General features: G+C 38.1%; 1 protein-coding gene across 32 annotated transcripts in view; it reads right to left on the bottom strand.

Annotated features, from left to right (window-relative positions):
- DLG2 (discs large MAGUK scaffold protein 2) overlaps positions 1–16,755 on the bottom strand; it is a 982,239-nt gene that overhangs the window by 240,626 nt on the left and 724,858 nt on the right. For 29 of the 32 annotated variants that reach the window (XM_088159292.1, XM_088159294.1, XM_088159295.1 and 26 more), the window contains one exon: positions 8,401–8,556. The exons of the other annotated variants lie outside the window; for them this stretch is intronic. In XM_088159292.1, coding sequence (XP_088015418.1) covers positions 8,401–8,556 — 156 coding nt within the window. The remainder of the gene's footprint in view (positions 1–8,400; positions 8,557–16,755) is intronic. 32 annotated transcript variants of the gene reach the window in all.

Raw genomic sequence — 16,755 nt, 5'->3', positions numbered from 1 at the left:
GGGGAAAAAAGAGAAAAGGAAAACAATATAATGTAAAAATTGTAGCATAGACTCAGGATGTGGATCCCATCACATCCAGAGTTTTCTTAAAGTTAGTATTTTTCTGTTTCTGGCTATTCCATTAACTAGTATTTTATACTCTTTGCACTGAAGATGTAAAGTGAAATCACCAACTGAAAGAGAGGAGGATCCAATTTAAACAACTCATTCAGTTTTGCAATGTCTCCCACAACAGTGTCCTCCAATAGGCTTGCAGTACCATTGGCCTACACAGACCCAGGGACTGCTTCCTCCTGATTTCTGCATCACAAACATGTTTTTAGATAGATCCTGGGGTAAAGTCAGACGTTATCTGACTTGACAAAATGAACAAAACTGGACATATTTGAAAATATCTACATATAGAGCTTATTTCAACAAAATAAATGGTGGTAAGTAAATAAAACACAAGCCAGGGGCCTGAGTCAGCACTACATTATTCCAGTGGGATAAGTGTTATGCAAAACAAGACTAGTGCAGGGCTGAGGGAAGTGTCATTATTATTGTTATAATTCCCTCACATTTCCCTGACAAAATACACTGCTGTAATGAGAGGTCCCAACTGCTTTCCATGATGCCTTCTTTCACTCTATTTAATACTAATGATCCCTCCTTTTCTATCCAGTGCAGAAAATCTTGCATATCTCCACTTGCTGGAAATATCTTTTAACCTAAGGGCTGCTGGGGGTGTCTGTGCCACCCATTTCACAATTGGACAAAACTGAAAGAAAGTTTTAATTTTCCAAGGTCATACAACCTGTCAGTGGCACAGGCAAATTTCTCAGTTTCCAGGTCTTTGATCTGACCAGAAAGATTTCCTGCTTTTTTCTGTGCAGTTACAACCCTGGAAACTATTCTTCTCCCAAAAGGCACAGCATAGGGAGCCACAGCACAGCCTTATTTACCCTGCCTCCACAGTAATATTTAATTTCTAAGCTCAAAGAACTCTCTCATGGGGTAAAAAGAGTAATTTGTTCTCCAGGTTAAATTTATTCTTGGTTTTTCTGATGAGCCAAGACTCTAGCAATTACTGTGACAGATGGAGTGATGATTTTTATGATGTGGAAACTTGTCCACAGGAATGAAATGGAAATCTCCAAACCCATTTTTCACAGAGGCCTTTAGACGGTTGCCAGGTAGTAATTGTCACTCTGGACCAAGTCTGAAGTAGTGAATGGCTCCAGAAGCTTGTTACTGCAACACTCCTTAGCAGAGCGACACTTTCTGACAAATTTTTGTCATTTATTCTGAATATATCTGAACCAGATAGGAAACCAATATATGGGTTTAAATTTCTCCCAACACTAAGAAGAATTTGAACATTGTGTTTGGAGTTTTAGTGCTCTGTCATTTTGGAAGGACTGTTTCAAGGTGATTTTCAGAGAGCAGAAAGAGATGTTTGAGAGGCTGCTTACGTATACTAAAAACAATAACATTTCTCACAGATATCACCATTTCAAACAAGAAAGTTGTGCAAACTTGGTTAGGAACTGACTGGATTTTCATGGGATATTTTCATGCCTTGTATTCAGGCAGTAAGTGCTGTAGCCAGCCTTAGTGGTGAATGGCAGCCTCTGAGGCAGACATCAGGCATAACTTCAGCTTGCAAGGTCATGGTCCACCACAAGCTCCCCATGCCCAGTGATGGAATGCCCTGGCTAAAAACCTTAGGCACAAACCCATTAAAAATAGCCTGATATTTGTCTGGTCTCCTGGTTCCCGTCTTCACCATTAATCCAGAAAAGCCACATAGAAACTGACTTTTGATACTTTGGGAACATTTTCTGTGACTTACTTAGAGACTGAGACTCAGAACTTGCTGACAGACATGGAAAGGAAGGAGACATCTTTCCTTTGTTCACAGATGTATCTCTCTAGCTCTGCTTGTAATCAAAACAGCAGGGAAATTTTAATACTAGTGATTTAAAGATGTTTTCTTACTGAGAACTGTTCTTTTTTTTTATTTCTGTAAAGACAAAGTAAAGAAAATACTGCTACTTAACTGAACTGAATTAATATTTCTGTCCATTTTATGAGCTAAGAATATACAGTTTAATTTTCATGGGTGCAGACTGTGAACAAAAGCAGATCTGTAGCACAAGAAAGCACATTATCTCTGAAAATCAAACCATATTAAAAAAATACAAAACATTTCCCAAACGACAGAACAGAACAAATACTTTAATTTTTCTCTTCTAAAAATTTTATTCTAGTCTGTTTAACGATTATAGTTATTATTCTTAATATAACTGAGAAGATTATTTTACTGACAAAGCAAAGCAAATAGAATTAAGTGATGTGCTCAACTGAAAAAAAATTAGTCAGCAGCACAACTGCAAATAAAGCCCAGCAGCTCTAACCTGAAGCACCGCATCTTAACCTGAAAGACTTCTGCAACTTTACATAATTAAACATTTGAACTGTAGAGGTTTTATAACCTTCACAGGTTAAGGTTCTCCTGCAAGCATCTCTCTGAGTTTTTGAAAGTAGCATCATCCTAGCGATTTTAATTAATAGCGTCCAAAATAGAAGACTCCTCATTAAAAAAATGAAAGCACATAAGTGAGTTTATAGGAATGTTTGTGCTTATTAGGGTCAGAGACTCTTGGATGCAAAATAGCATGAGTGCCAAGATTGAAGGGCAACATCATTTTTCTTTCATTAACCCTAACAGTTATATGACTGGATCATTTACTTGAAGAGAACACTTCAGTCAGGATTAAACAGAAGTTATAGCAAACTGTTCCAGTTAAGACTTTCTAATTTGTTAATTGAAAGTGATAAGGAAAACCCACAATTAACTTCTATCTTTCCAAAAGATTCTTAAATAATTTAGAGGCCTCAGGAGGCTGATTCACAAGCAGGGACAATCTACATTGAACACGGCATTTAAGTTGTAGACAGTTAATCAACACAGTTTATGCTGATTGTGTTTTCAATTATAACTATAAAATACTGAAGAGCTGAAGGTGTTTTCAGAAGCAGCACAGTTGTATGCATCTGGGCTGCATCCTGCCACCCATTGTGACGTGTGCTCCTGTCGGTGAGTCAAGGTCCCCAGGCTTATTTTTAGAGAGGTCTAGGAGTTAAAGAAGTGCTGGAATTGCTAAAGATGTTATTCAGGGAGAAAAGGCTACAGCACTTACACAGCTGATTCTGACTGAAATCAACAATATGCTTCAATTCCCCTCGGTATGAACATCGGCACCAGAGCCAACTGTTGTGATGACCAGTTTAATCTCAAATTGCTTAGGGTTGGTATGTGCTCTGCGCCTCTGAATGCCTAAGTTTGTGTGTAAGTACGCCTGAAAAATCATTTCTCAAAACAAAAACCCACAGTTTTCACTTTTTAAAATGCCACTTTATGATTTCAGGGAGCTACTTCACTAAGAATCATTTTAACCAGGTATCTTATATTTTCAAAAGATGAGGTTTTTTGTGACTGTAAGGTTTTTTTCATTGATACTGAATAAGCTGAAACTCAATAGTCCCTATTTTTATGTTCAAAAATATTATTTCCCTTCTTTTAGTAGTAGTATTTCATTATATACAAGACTGCTGTCATTTTATATGAGCTTGTTGGATTCTGTAAAATTCAAATCAGTCCAGAAGCTGATCTGAAGGTGTTAAAATAAGAAGCACAAATCTGCTCCGATTCTTGTTTAAAAAAAAAAAAAATCAGTATTTACATCCATTTGATCCAGACTATTTTCCCATTTTGTAATTAGTATTTGAAATTTCTACAAAAAAAACACTCTGAAAACAAAAAACAAAAACAAAAAAGGCAAACAAGGAGAACTAAAGAAGATATTTTTAGAAGTACTTTTTAAATTCAAGAAAGGTGGTTGTCTTTATGTGGGCCAAACTGCAGACTCAATTTTATAGTATCATTGCTATTTTACTACTCGTTTGATAGGCCCCATTTTTAGGTTGCCAGGCATTTCAAAAAACACGAAACACGGCGAGATGTGTTTTGGGAGATATAATTCCCATATTAAACACATGGGATTGAACAGGAGACGATGAGTACTGCTGTACTGTGTGAATTTTAATAAAGATGACAAGAGCCTCCCTGGAAGGCAGCCACACACAAGTACAGTTATATGCATCACTTTGACAATAAGCTTGCTCCCAGCAGGTTACTGGGAAGGAAAAGGCTGTGCAGACATTAATAACGAGAGAGTGGCTACCAGAGAGACTCACCATTCACACCCTGGAGTGCAGCTACCTTAGCTTCCTCCCAGGGTCTGTGAAAAGTGATCAGCATCTCCTCAGTGGCCTCCATGGCCTGTGGAGGGATCCCAGAGATCCCAAAAACTGCGTGGGGGGAGCACAGGCAGCAGTGCTTAGGGCAGACACACACCAGGCTGGCTGCAGAGACCACAGCAATGTGCTGACCCTTCCGTGCCCACAGGAGGCTGTGGAGACTCGGCCACACGCTGGAAGCAGCATCATACATCACTAAGATTTTGGAATTACAGTCTCCTTACCACATGCCTGCAACCATTTCAGAACACTTTTATTCCTGTGGCTCTTAGGAGTTACACAACGCTCAGTTACCCTTGAACACTGATGCAAATGGCACATTGTTTTCTTCAATACTCTGCCCTAGAGCCTCATGCCAATGTTATCTTCTCTTCCTAATCCCCACCTCAAAGAAAGTAGAGGTGTTTCTAAAAACTGCTGTCATTGATGTGATTCATCAAATACCTTGAAATGAAACCAAACCATTAGTTCCTTCCCTCCATGTACTCCAAAAAAAAAAAAACCAATCACATGTTCGGAGACTTACTAAAAAACAAATACCTATAGGGTACAAACAAGAAAGCCTATAATTTCAGGGCAGCCCTTTACCAAAAAGTATACTGGCAACTAGAGAGCCAGAAAGATTTCAGTGAAAACAAGGAAGTGAATTCTGGGAAAAACCAAAGCATTTTTTAAGCATGTCTTTGTAGAGCTGAATGCAATGAAGTTCTCAGTGCAAAGTCTGGGAACATTTTGTGCTACACAGCGTTGAAACAGTCTCATGTTTGTAGAAAAACGGTTACATCCATAAGCTGTGATTTCCTTTCACTGCCAATAATCTTCTATTTGTAGACATAATAGTCAGTAATGATAGGGGCCAGAACATGAATACTCCACATCCATACCCACATGGTGCTCTCAAAGGAAAACTTACCACTCCAAAATTCTCTCTCTACTCCTGCCTCCAATGGTACAGATTTTCAGCTGTTGCATATTGACATAGACCTCTTAATATTAATTCATATGAACTGATAACTCAATCAAAAAAGTAATTATACTCATCCTAAAATGGAAGTACATTGTTCTAGACCTCCAAATCTCGCAGGATTTGACAGGCCACCATAAAAGCAAGGGTTATAAACCTGAATTTATTATAGACAAACAAAGCTTTGCCCTATGAATTCTCTGCCTATTAAGTTAATGAGCCTTGACAAAACAATCATCTGAGGAGCAGCTGACAAATTATTTGCAGCAATTTGAAAGGCGTTGGCTGGCTTACAAACATTTCAGTTGGGAGAATATGGCATCATGTTCCTCTTCCTCTGGAAGAGTCATTTGTCAAACTGAATTTCTTGCAGATCAACAGCAGATTCCCAATATTGGAGCACAGAGATACAACAATAACTGTAATCACTAAAACAAGTAAATAATCCCTGCCATTTCCTCCCCAAACTTGAGACTCAGAAATGCTGATGCAGAACTCTTTCTAGGAAGTCTGCATGAAGAAAGCGAGATACATTTTTATTTCTGACTGGAGCTCATTGAAGTGTTTAATGTGGAGGAAAAGAGCTTTGAGGAATTCCGGTGAGTAGAGTGGGATCTTTCAAAATATCTGATCAGTATTTGGAAGATTGTTTTTTTAGTATAACTTCTAGTAAAGATGGTGGTATACAGCTGTGGATTTAAACCAGGGTCTTTTACTGGATTAATTCTTCAAAATTTTCAACACAATACAGCCCTGAAGCACATTGCCTTTCGGAAACTTAGGGCTATGTACATTAAATACTCTTGCAAGAACAGTCATTTGCAATAGGGTAAAAATGAGATCAGTACTTTTCTAAAATCTGTTCTCCAACTGTGAATACTGACTCCATTTGGAAATTGAATCATGATCTGTTGTAAAGCTGTCACTTTCCTCACCAATGGCATTTGTTGAAATATTATTTCAAATGTCTTCCTCCAAACTCAACTATTCAGACTCCTGTGGAAAAGATGACAGTACTGAGAATGTGGAAAACTGTCATATTTTCCATCTGAATGTTCTTTCACAGTGTGAAGGAAGTACAAATTATAGTAATCAGTTGCCTCTGCAACAGCATGTAGCAGAGTATAGTGCAGAGCATTTAACCATGAGTTGTGTCACTTCTCATATTTTATGTTCTTTTTGCAGTTTTTGTTGGACTGTTCATTTAAACAAACTGATTAAATATACAGGGACTAGAGCTCAACATTACATCAAAGTAGAATGAAGATAAATGAAATCTTGCTCTTAAAGAGAATTGTTAATGCACTCTTAGTAGGATAACACCCAGCTTTCCAAGTCCTGAAGTCAGGTCATCAAATATCTCATGACCAAGTATTCAATCAATCAATCAATCATAAAACAAAAGAATGTACAGAATTACACATTTGGGTGCCAAAATGGCCTAGTTTTATGAGACCTCCAGAGCTCTACTAATTATTGACTACTAAGTATGTGGTTGCAAGAAGCAGCCTGAACATAATCTTTTCCTCCCACCTCCCTGCATGTCTACAGAGATCAACCATTTAGCAAGAAATTACCTCCCTCTGTGGTTAGCAAGGCACTCAATGCCATGGCCTCAACAACCCCTAGACACCACTCAGTCAACTCTCTAGTTTAAGTTGGAACCTATCTTTCTAAGCAGACCATTATAAGAGTCTTTCTATAATGAACTCTTCCATTGCCTCATTCTAAAACCTCAAAAGCACAGATAAATTACTCATATTTATACTTTACCTAAAGAAACAGAGTAATTTTACTATTTTTTGCCCACTTATGCGATTTAAGACAACATTAGCAGAGAAATTAAAATATTGTGGGTAGCTCTGTTAGTGCCTGGCACCCCTGTGCAGATATTTACACCTTTATTAAACACTGTACTAATCAATGTGTTTCACTCAAACTTGCACTGGGCTGGACACCTTGACTAATCACTTTGACCACTTTGATTAAGCATCTTTTTACAAATTCCAGAAGCTACACAGTTTTCATTCTAATAAGCTGACATCTTCTGCATGGTTTTGCCACATCTGTAACATTCTTTGCTATTATTTTTCTTCTTGCTTTTTTAATGGAGTTTTCAATTTCGTAGCATTGCAATGCCTTTCACAGCCATCTTCTTAATCCCTGGGGTTTCTTTCCTGTTAGTGTATCTTACATTAATTTACCATTTTACTTCCCACTTACACACTTCTGCTCTTCTCTTCCCACATCGTTCTTAGCTTTGAAAAATGTTTTCTGTAGAAAATGTCAATGATCAAAGCTCCAAACACAATTATTTTTCTTCTATTCTGGAATATAAAAGATGATAGAATTTTTTCCTAACAAAGGGAGTACTCCAGAAAAATTGTGCATAACTCTTCCTCTATCTCCCAAATATTGTTTGCAAATGGTTTCCTACTATCCTTGTAGTCTATAGAAGAATAGCTGGGTTATACTAGCCTATGGTTTTGAACAGTCTGCTTTCCTTCATTAAATATTTATCAGGAGGCAATCAGTGACAATGTTTTACAGAAAGATCTGCCATTATTTCAGTTCTGGAAATGTTCATCATTTTAGGCTTTCCTGACTGTCCTCTCAGAGCACAGCTAGCCTAGGGAATGCAAAATTTTAGATGCATTCTTAACCATGATTTGGTGAGGGAGGTGATTATTTCTTGCTCTATTTCTTCTGAATAGCTTAGGCAGCTGTCCTATAAACCCAAAGATGCTCAGTGAACTAAGTATGTACAACAAAGGAATAAAGTGACTGAATCAAAACAAATTACTACAGCTTTCAGTGAAGTCTTGGTCCATACTCAAAGAGAAACAAACACTGAATTCAGTTGCAAAATGTGGTACATATTATGTAACCTATTTTAGAGCACCATTCCAATGGATTGAAACATTGCCTGTGTTCATCACTGGATTTTGGATGACCAAAATTATATACCAAGGTAGCATGTATCTCCCAGTGGTGCAGATATGAAAGCATGGTTAAAAATAAGCACAAGCTGTAGAAAAAGAAGGTCTATGGTGAAGATGCAAACTATGAGATAAATCCAGTGATGTTCATGCACTCTAACAAAGGAGGTGAGGAAGAAGCGCATGCAGTACCTGGTGATCTCAGAGTCAGGGAGCAGGCCTACGTGGTAGTGGGGGTAGGGAGCTGAAAGAAGGAAGCTTTTGTCACACTCGACAGGGGAATAGTGCCTAGGAGAAGGTGGTTTATCACACAGTTTGTTCACAGTGCTGTAAACAGGTTCAGGAGGCCTGGTGATACAGAGACAAGAGTAAAAGATCAGGTGCATATTAGTTGCTGAGAATATAGAGAAAACACAGCAATCATTTTAAAAGCATGCATTTTAAAAGCAAATCTGTCAAGACCTTTTCAGTGGGGCTTTTCCAACAAATAAAGTGTGCTGTTAAAGGAATTGGTAAAATGTCATAGTAGTATGGCATTCAAGTAGCTGCATATAAAGATATACACAATACAAGTGGACCATAAAAATCCCCAGTGGGAAGTGTGGCACTGAAATATATCTTATATCTGAAGTTGAGAATATCTTATGTCTGAAGTTGAGAAAATGAGGCAATTTCCCCCATAATCTTTCTATTTTTTTTTTTATCTAACACAGCTTTCTGTGATCTTAATTTTGAGTACATAGAAGAAAATGTTTGTTACCTGAAAAGTAAGTATTTTTTACCCATTAATTTATAATATAGATGAAATACATATTACTTGTTAATACAACGTACTCCCATCCCAGTGGGCTGGGACTTTGTAAGTAGAGCTGTTGTCAAATTGACCCCTATCCTAGAATGACATTGATGGCAACAAACTGTGCGAGCAATTAATCTCATGGGCAGGCAACTCGTTGTGTTTCAAGAGTCCTTTGCACTCTTTCCAGATTTAGCCTTCAAAATCCGATTATGCAGACCACATCTGAAACAGTTAACCTCACTGCCAAGGCTACTGCAATCGCACTTGCAACGCTGCTCCAAGTTGCAAACAGCAGCCTGTGAAGTTAGGTACAAAGAGTAAGATCTTAAAACACAAATTTTCCTCCTGCTGCCTAGGGCCCCCTGCCCGGGGAGGCAATACTTACCACAGCCCTCCCATGGGCCGTCTGGAGAGGGGAGAAGGGAATGCAGCCTTTAGTACCAACCAGGCAGGGATCCGCGGGAGACGAACAGCGAGCAGTTTGCAAAACAAACCCACACCACATCCACATCCATCTCCCACCTTGCAACTTCCCTGCCTTGGCCCCAGGACACACCTTGGCACTGTGAAACTTGACTCCTTGCTTCCTGACATTTCTGCTCTAAAGAGTGCCAAGGGTCAATTGCTATCATATCCACGTTTCTGCCAGAAGATCCAGGGTACGCCACTGCCTTTCATCACTGTCATACAGTATTAGCTAGGTGGAAATCTTATTTCAGAAGACTGAAAATATCAAGAGGCCAAGAAGTTAATGAACTTTTTTTGTTCTTCTGGCTGCACTATGCCTCACATGGGTGTGGGTATTGCTCTGATTTTCACAGGTACCAGAATTTATTACAGTCGTGGATGTGCTGGCAGATACAGAGAACCTAATTTCCTTTGTTAGCTTCTGGGTTTGTCCTTTGGGGGAAAAGGAGTAGCTGTTTTACTTAAAAATTGCTCTTACTCACTGTTGGTAACATTATTCATAGCAATCTGCTATATGATTTGAGAACTCTCTGTGCCTGAATTTCCCAGGGAAAACTTCACAGTTAAAAAACTGGCAATTTAAGATTACCAAATAGCAAATAGCAAAGCTGTCACTCATTTGGTTATAAAGTATTGTGTCAAGCACTTAGTAAAATCCCTTTAAAAATGTTTAAGGTAGTAATCATTTTCTATCAGTATATTTTACTTGTCTCAGAGGGCTGGATTTAATAATTTATTTACTAAATCAATTGTTGCTTTCAATTAAAAAATGCAGATAAAAACTAATCTATTTCACTTTTGTCCCATACTGCCTTTTATTCCCTTAAAAACCACTTTTGCTTTTAGGCAATATATGAGAGAACAAGTATAAAGATCAAATAAAAATAATACCTACTAAGAAAATTGAAGAAATATTGCCCCAGTGCAGGAAGATGAATAAAAACTGTAGATTCCTCCATGGTTTAAAACACTAACCAGTCCATTAAAAATTTGTTGCAGTCTTATATTCAAGTTAATTGTCTTCTCTGAGTTATAGACGACATTGGTGTTGCTACCCCTTGGATATACTGTGAATGCTCAAACTATGCTGAGTCATCAGTCAGTGACCATCCAACCTCATGCTGAGACAAAAATCATGCCACAGAGATGGGCAGATGTGAGGAATTTGTTAATTGACAGTCACAAGCTGCCTCCAAAAGCAAAATGAAGTTAAACATTCAATATCTACCTAGATAGTGACACCAAATTAGTACCTCAAGTATAAACACAGAGTACTAACAAATTGTCTTACAAGGTCCAGCAAATTTTAAAACATTTAGCAAATGTTAACATGTTTTAAAACAATATCTGAAACATCTTTTTACTTCATTCAGTTTTCCTTGGAGGTAAGATAACAGGAAACTGGAACAAGTCTGAGTATAAAGTACGGTACTCACTGATACAAGTGATAGTGTGACCTAGTTAACTTCATACCCTCTGTATTTGAGCTGCAGAGAGAGGTCTTAAGGTTAAGAAAAGGAATTTATACTTCTTATCCTTTTAAAACTTAGACTCTTTGGTTAGAAGAGGATTTAGGATATCAGCTAATTCCAGTTATGAGTGCACTTTGTATAGGGCCTATGAAATGGTCTGAGATCACCACAGCCACCTACTTCCCTTCAGCAGTCACTTCCTTCAAGGTCATTGAGAGCATGGACTACACTGGTCCTTTAGATGCCTCTATCCTATTCAGATGCATGGACTAACAACTGCCAGCTGCATAGCTGGGCTCTGACTGCATGTTTTATTGGCACAGAAAAGCAATAATTTGGGAAAAAAAAAGCAGTACATAACATCCAGTGTCCAGGAAAATCTTATTTTCTCTCTTTTATTATAATCATCCAGGATAATCTTATTTTCTCTCTAAATTTGGTGTAGTAAATATGAATTAAGAAGTGTAAAAATATTTGAAAGTTGGGCTAAAAAAATATAAATTATATGGGGCAGATCACTGTCCTGCTCATACAAACTGTGTTCCATGTAGGCCATCAATCACAAGAAGTAATATGAGATACTTGCTGCAACAGCCTGTGTTCAAATATCCTCCTCATTCTTCACCTTCTCTATGGCAAACTAATACTTAACTACAATAGCAGCCACCTACTGGAAGAAAACAATACCCTATTTAAAAAAAAAATTATTAAGACCACCCAGCTTTATTAAATAATTGTTCTAATGCAGCTTTTTTCTCATGTCATTTATATTTCTCCTCACAGAAAAAAGAAAGAACTTTTTTCCAAAGGGATCAGCCCACCTGATAAATCCTGTCTCACACATCTTCTCCAGTGCTATGTCAGAGACAGACTGTCCTCTCTCAAAGCATGGGATAATGAGAATGCTATTTACAAAGAGTTTTTAATGTGCCATTATGAAAAAATACAGCAAGGTCACCTCAACTTTTCTTGCAAAAATAATTAAGAGCCAGCATGCTAGTTTCACCTGAGGAAGGACAGACTCATGGGTTTTTCTCAATAGAAAAGCCTCCTCTGAGTTTGATGGGACCAATTGAAGGTTGGCTTGGTTATTGACAGCCTGAAAATCCAATTGGAGAAGTCAGTTCGCTCTGTGAACACACATTTTGAAGGAGGTATCCCGGGAAAAAGCTCTCTTTTATTTCTGGTGATTGAGCAGGTAACACCAACCCAAGCTCTCTCCCATACAGGGGGGGCTCAGGAGGCCGCTGGGCCCCGTTTGCAAACCAGGGGACCCGATGGCCGTGGGGAGGAAAGGCTCACTGATAACACCTTAGCCCGGCTTCCTCCCCCCTGGGCCCAGGCTCTGGGGTGTGCCCGGCTCCTGCTGCTGCCTCGGAGCAGCTTTGGAAAGGCCAGGCCTGCCCAGCCCCGCACGGCCTGGGGGAGGCAGCCGGGCCTGGCTGGGAGCAGGGGTGGCCATGGGCAGGGTGGGGCTGCAGCCCAGCCCCAAAAGGCTGAGTGACACCTCAGCCACCCCTCACCCAGCACGGCCTGGGCCTGGCCTAACTCTTGCAGCTGTGTGAAACTTTAATTCTTTAGTGCTCAGATAAGATTTGCAAAACCTCCGGCCTTCCTTTGAATATGAGAGGGGAAAAAAGAGATTCTCCAAAGTCAGTGAAGCAAGAGCTAAGTTTTTTAGATGGAAGGAGAATGAGGAGATGCTGTCAAGGTGGCTGAAAAGTCCGTTTGTAAGATTGTAGGGATGAACTGATGTACTGAATATTCCTATAAACCATGGAGAAAGACATGGGGGGTTGGAGATGTTCCATTTGATGGATGATTTGACCAGTAAGTACCTGTGTTGAGAATCTTTTGCCCCAAGGAAAAGAAGGGGATCTCGGCTTTCTGAGGATGAAGCATGAACAGAGATAAAAGAGATGAAGAGAACCTTTGCTTTGGAACAGTTCATTCTTAAAAGTAATACCCCATGAGACAGACATGGCCCACATCTCCAGCTTTGGGAAGGCTGTGGAGTTGGGAGGAGTGTCACGATTGCAGGTTCCCGGGCGGATGCAAATCGTGAAAAATGAAACCTCCGGAGGACTGTTTGCTTCCTTCTTGTGGAAAAAATCTCTACGGTCCAACAAGAGGAAGCTGCTCTCTCCGAAGTGAACCGAAAAAAGGACTATTTAAGTTGGGAACTGACTGAAGTAGATTTTTTGTATGTTTGTTTTGTTGTTATGAAGGTTGGGAGAGGGAAGGAAGGAGTGGTCTGAAATCTTATTCTGAATTTGGTTTTTTTCCCTTCTTTGTGTAGTTAACAAATTTCTTTTTATACCCTTTTAAGTTTTAGGCCTGCCTTGCTTCTGGTTCTGTCTCACAACAGAAAATGAGTATATTTAAATTGGTGAATCAAAACCATGACATTATTTGGTGCATTGGCTGGGAATCGAAATTAAACCAAGACATTTTTCGGGGAAATTAAATTAAACCACGACAGCCAGACTGAACATAAACTTTGAGGGCTTACTTTATGATGCACTAATTCTTCAAATGAATTTCAAAATACGTAGCAAGCCATTTAGAGTGCTTTAAGAAAAGTATAAAGGCTAGATATATATTATTTAAGGACTAATTCACTGCAGTTTATGTGCAATTGCATCTCTTTCAGATACAGCAGATATAGCTTCAGAGGTTTAATTTAAAAATAAATATTAAGCAGTTTTTGTAACTTTTTTGGAGGAAGAACAAAGAACTATATTATGGAATTTCTTTTGCCCATTATCTTAATTTTTGTTAGTACCTGTGCATAAAAAAATCTCCTTAAAATGGCAAATATGTGAATATTACTGTATATATATTTGATAATTCCAGTATCTCTTTTAAAGAGTCTTTATGTAATGTGGATCTACTCTGAAAAATAACTAACTACTGCTGTAACTTCCTAGTCAGATCCACTCCCTTTCTGCCTTTAAACTGTTTATTTACTGGCAAACAGGCATCACAGTTCTCTGCCTTTATCAGTGAGCCAAAAACAAAGCTTTGAGAAAAAATAAGAGCAGCAACTGCTAGTTCTGGATGGACAGTAACAACTACATTAGTCTGAGAATAAAGCACACAATAGTAAAGCAAAGGCAACAGAAAATATAAGTAGTAAAAGTAAATAGCAGCATAGCATGGCTTGAACATGCCTCAGTAGACAGTTCAGAAGAATCACAGGACAGAGAATCAAGTCACTTAATGCCAAAGGTAAGCTTTTCAATGGTAGCATGAACAGCAGAGAGTCACTCTTCCAGCAAGAAAATAAAAAAAATTGAAAGCTGGAACTGTTATTCAGTGCAGACATAGCAGTGAAGCACAATTCTCACAGAAAGGTAGAACTAATTGGTGGAAAAGATAACAGTAACAGTGGGAGGTAGAAAATTGATCTAACACTGGCTTTATTTATTTCATAACAGATTGTGTAAAGTGAAGTTTCCTTCTTTTTGAAGTCCTTATTAGTCCTTGTTTAGATCATCATTGTTTTGTTGTTTCAGGCTGACTTAATTGTGGAACAGAAGTTATTAAAAATGGCATTTTTGAAAACCATTCTCTCCTCAGCATCATGCAGGGTCGTCAATTTAAAATTAGCTTTATTTTTTTTGAATTGCAGAATCCTGTTTGATAAGGATCAATTGCCAAAACAGCACATTAAATGCTAACAGTTTCAGGTTTTAAAACATTTCAAAACCTTTTATGATATAGAAAGAAACCAGCTCAGCTCTCACACCATATTAAGTATGCAGAGCTATAGCCAGGAAACAATCTGAGAGGAAATAAATTAAATCTGAAAAAAAATAAATCTCCCAATGCTACAAGTTTACAACTTTTTTTTTTTAATAGTAATTTTTAATTGTATCGAAGTTCCATAAAGACATCTAACACATTAGTTTTGCTAATATAATATTGCTGGAAAGTAGACAAAGAACTTTATAATAAGTATTTCACTATTAAACCAAAAATCAATGGCAATTTAATACAAATAAAATCTTCTACTTCTAATATATGTCCTTTGACTGAGCTTGTTATTCATATAATCTTCCTGGAGGACCACATACCTTATTGTTTAAAAGGGTAATTAGAACTGATAGTTGATTTTATTTCATAGGTTGTGCCCTGGCAATTTAAATGAGACCAAATGACTCATATGACATGTTTCTTTCAACCAAATGGAAAACAGAGGAGGAGTATGAAGAGCTAGAGGAAAATACCTGAAAGTGCAGTATCTTGGTTCTTTCTGGAAACCCTAAAATTAATAATTTTGCAGCTTTTCCGTTATTAACTGCTGTTTGCACATGCCTTAAAGGCTTCTTTAACTGCAAAACAAGTGCTTTTTTAGCACAGTCATGTAAGGATTGCCTTGTTCCTCTTAACAATACTATTTTAACATTTTAATCGAGTTTTCTTACAGGAAGGCATAAGTATAATTTAGAACTTTTAATATTCTCCACCCAATTCTACACTCATTATTCTTAACCATTAGGAATTAAGAAATGAAATGACTGCTTAATTTGAAAAAAAAAATAAAAAATCAGTAATGATTTTCTGTTGCAGTAATGGAAGAGAAAGCTGTTTCACACAGGAATAGAGACCAAAGGCCCAAGTCCCCCATGGTGACTCTCTTTAGGAAACAGGGACCAGCAAAGAATGACCCTTCCCTGCTCAGCTGCTGAAAATCAGCAAGGACCACTCAGATCAGAAATTAAATCCCAGAAGACTGTAGTCAGTAGGAATGCCCACCATGAATCAGAAGTTATTCTCATCCATATTTTAGTATCTTTATATTCTTGGCCTTGAGAACCCCCTATGGCACTGAGTCCCACCAACTGATCATGACATACCCAAAAAGCTCTGCCTTTGGGTACTCTAAGCCTATTACTTGGTTGTGCACTGATAACATAGGGTAACATTTAAAAAAATCTTCTTTTTGCCTCATTTTAAATTTAGCAATGCATTGTAAACTCCCTGTATCTGAGTTGTAAGGAAGTGGTAATAGCCCTTGCCCATTGCCTTCTCTATGTCATGGGTACCTTTGCAGACCTCTGTTCTGTCTCTCTCTGACACCTGTTTTCTATATTGGAGTTATTTGTTATTTATCTTTCCCTGGAAACCTGCTCATCTCTGTCACCCTCTTCTGAGGTTTTTTTCAGTTGCCTCCATATAGGATTCAAGACTTGAATGCACGACAGATTCATGGAGAAAACCATTGTATTTTGCAGTCTTGTCCTTTCCTATCAAATCCTATTTTCATTCTTAATTGCCTTCTTGATTGCTCCTGAGGACTGAGCTGACAGTGTCACAGAGCTAACCACAGTCACCCCAAGGTGCTCTTCTCAACTGGCAAGAGGTGCATGAAGGGTCGATATCCATGCTTTATTTTGTATGTGCATCAGATTATCCTCTCCTCTGTACATTATTGAAGGCTACTTACCATTTCTGTTTGTGTTAGTTATCACTGCCAATCCTACTATCTCATTTCAAAAATCTCCATACAAGCACAAAAGCATATTCCAAAATTTGATTAGTTTTTTGTAAGTGTTAAGTACTAAGTAGCTGCCAGTGATTGTATTAGAAATAGTCAAATCCTATTACTTGGGGATCTCTGACAGGCCTATTTAAATATGCAAGGATAACACAGGAATAAGAGATTATCTGCGACTTGATAATTACTAAATTTTTGCTTTAACATAAATTATTCTCCCAAGTCAAGACTTATTATACTTAAAATAAATTTGGATAACAAAATGAAATCTTACTCTAGGCAGACAATTCTGCATCTGTAAAGTT

Source organism: Sturnus vulgaris, chromosome 2 (genome assembly GCF_052056855.1).
Source record: "Sturnus vulgaris isolate bStuVul1 chromosome 2, bStuVul1.hap1, whole genome shotgun sequence".
In the NCBI taxonomy this organism is placed as follows: Eukaryota; Metazoa; Chordata; class Aves; order Passeriformes; family Sturnidae; genus Sturnus; species Sturnus vulgaris.
The sequence above is the reverse complement of the archived record's forward strand: the minus strand, read 5'-3'. Positions and strand labels throughout refer to the sequence as shown.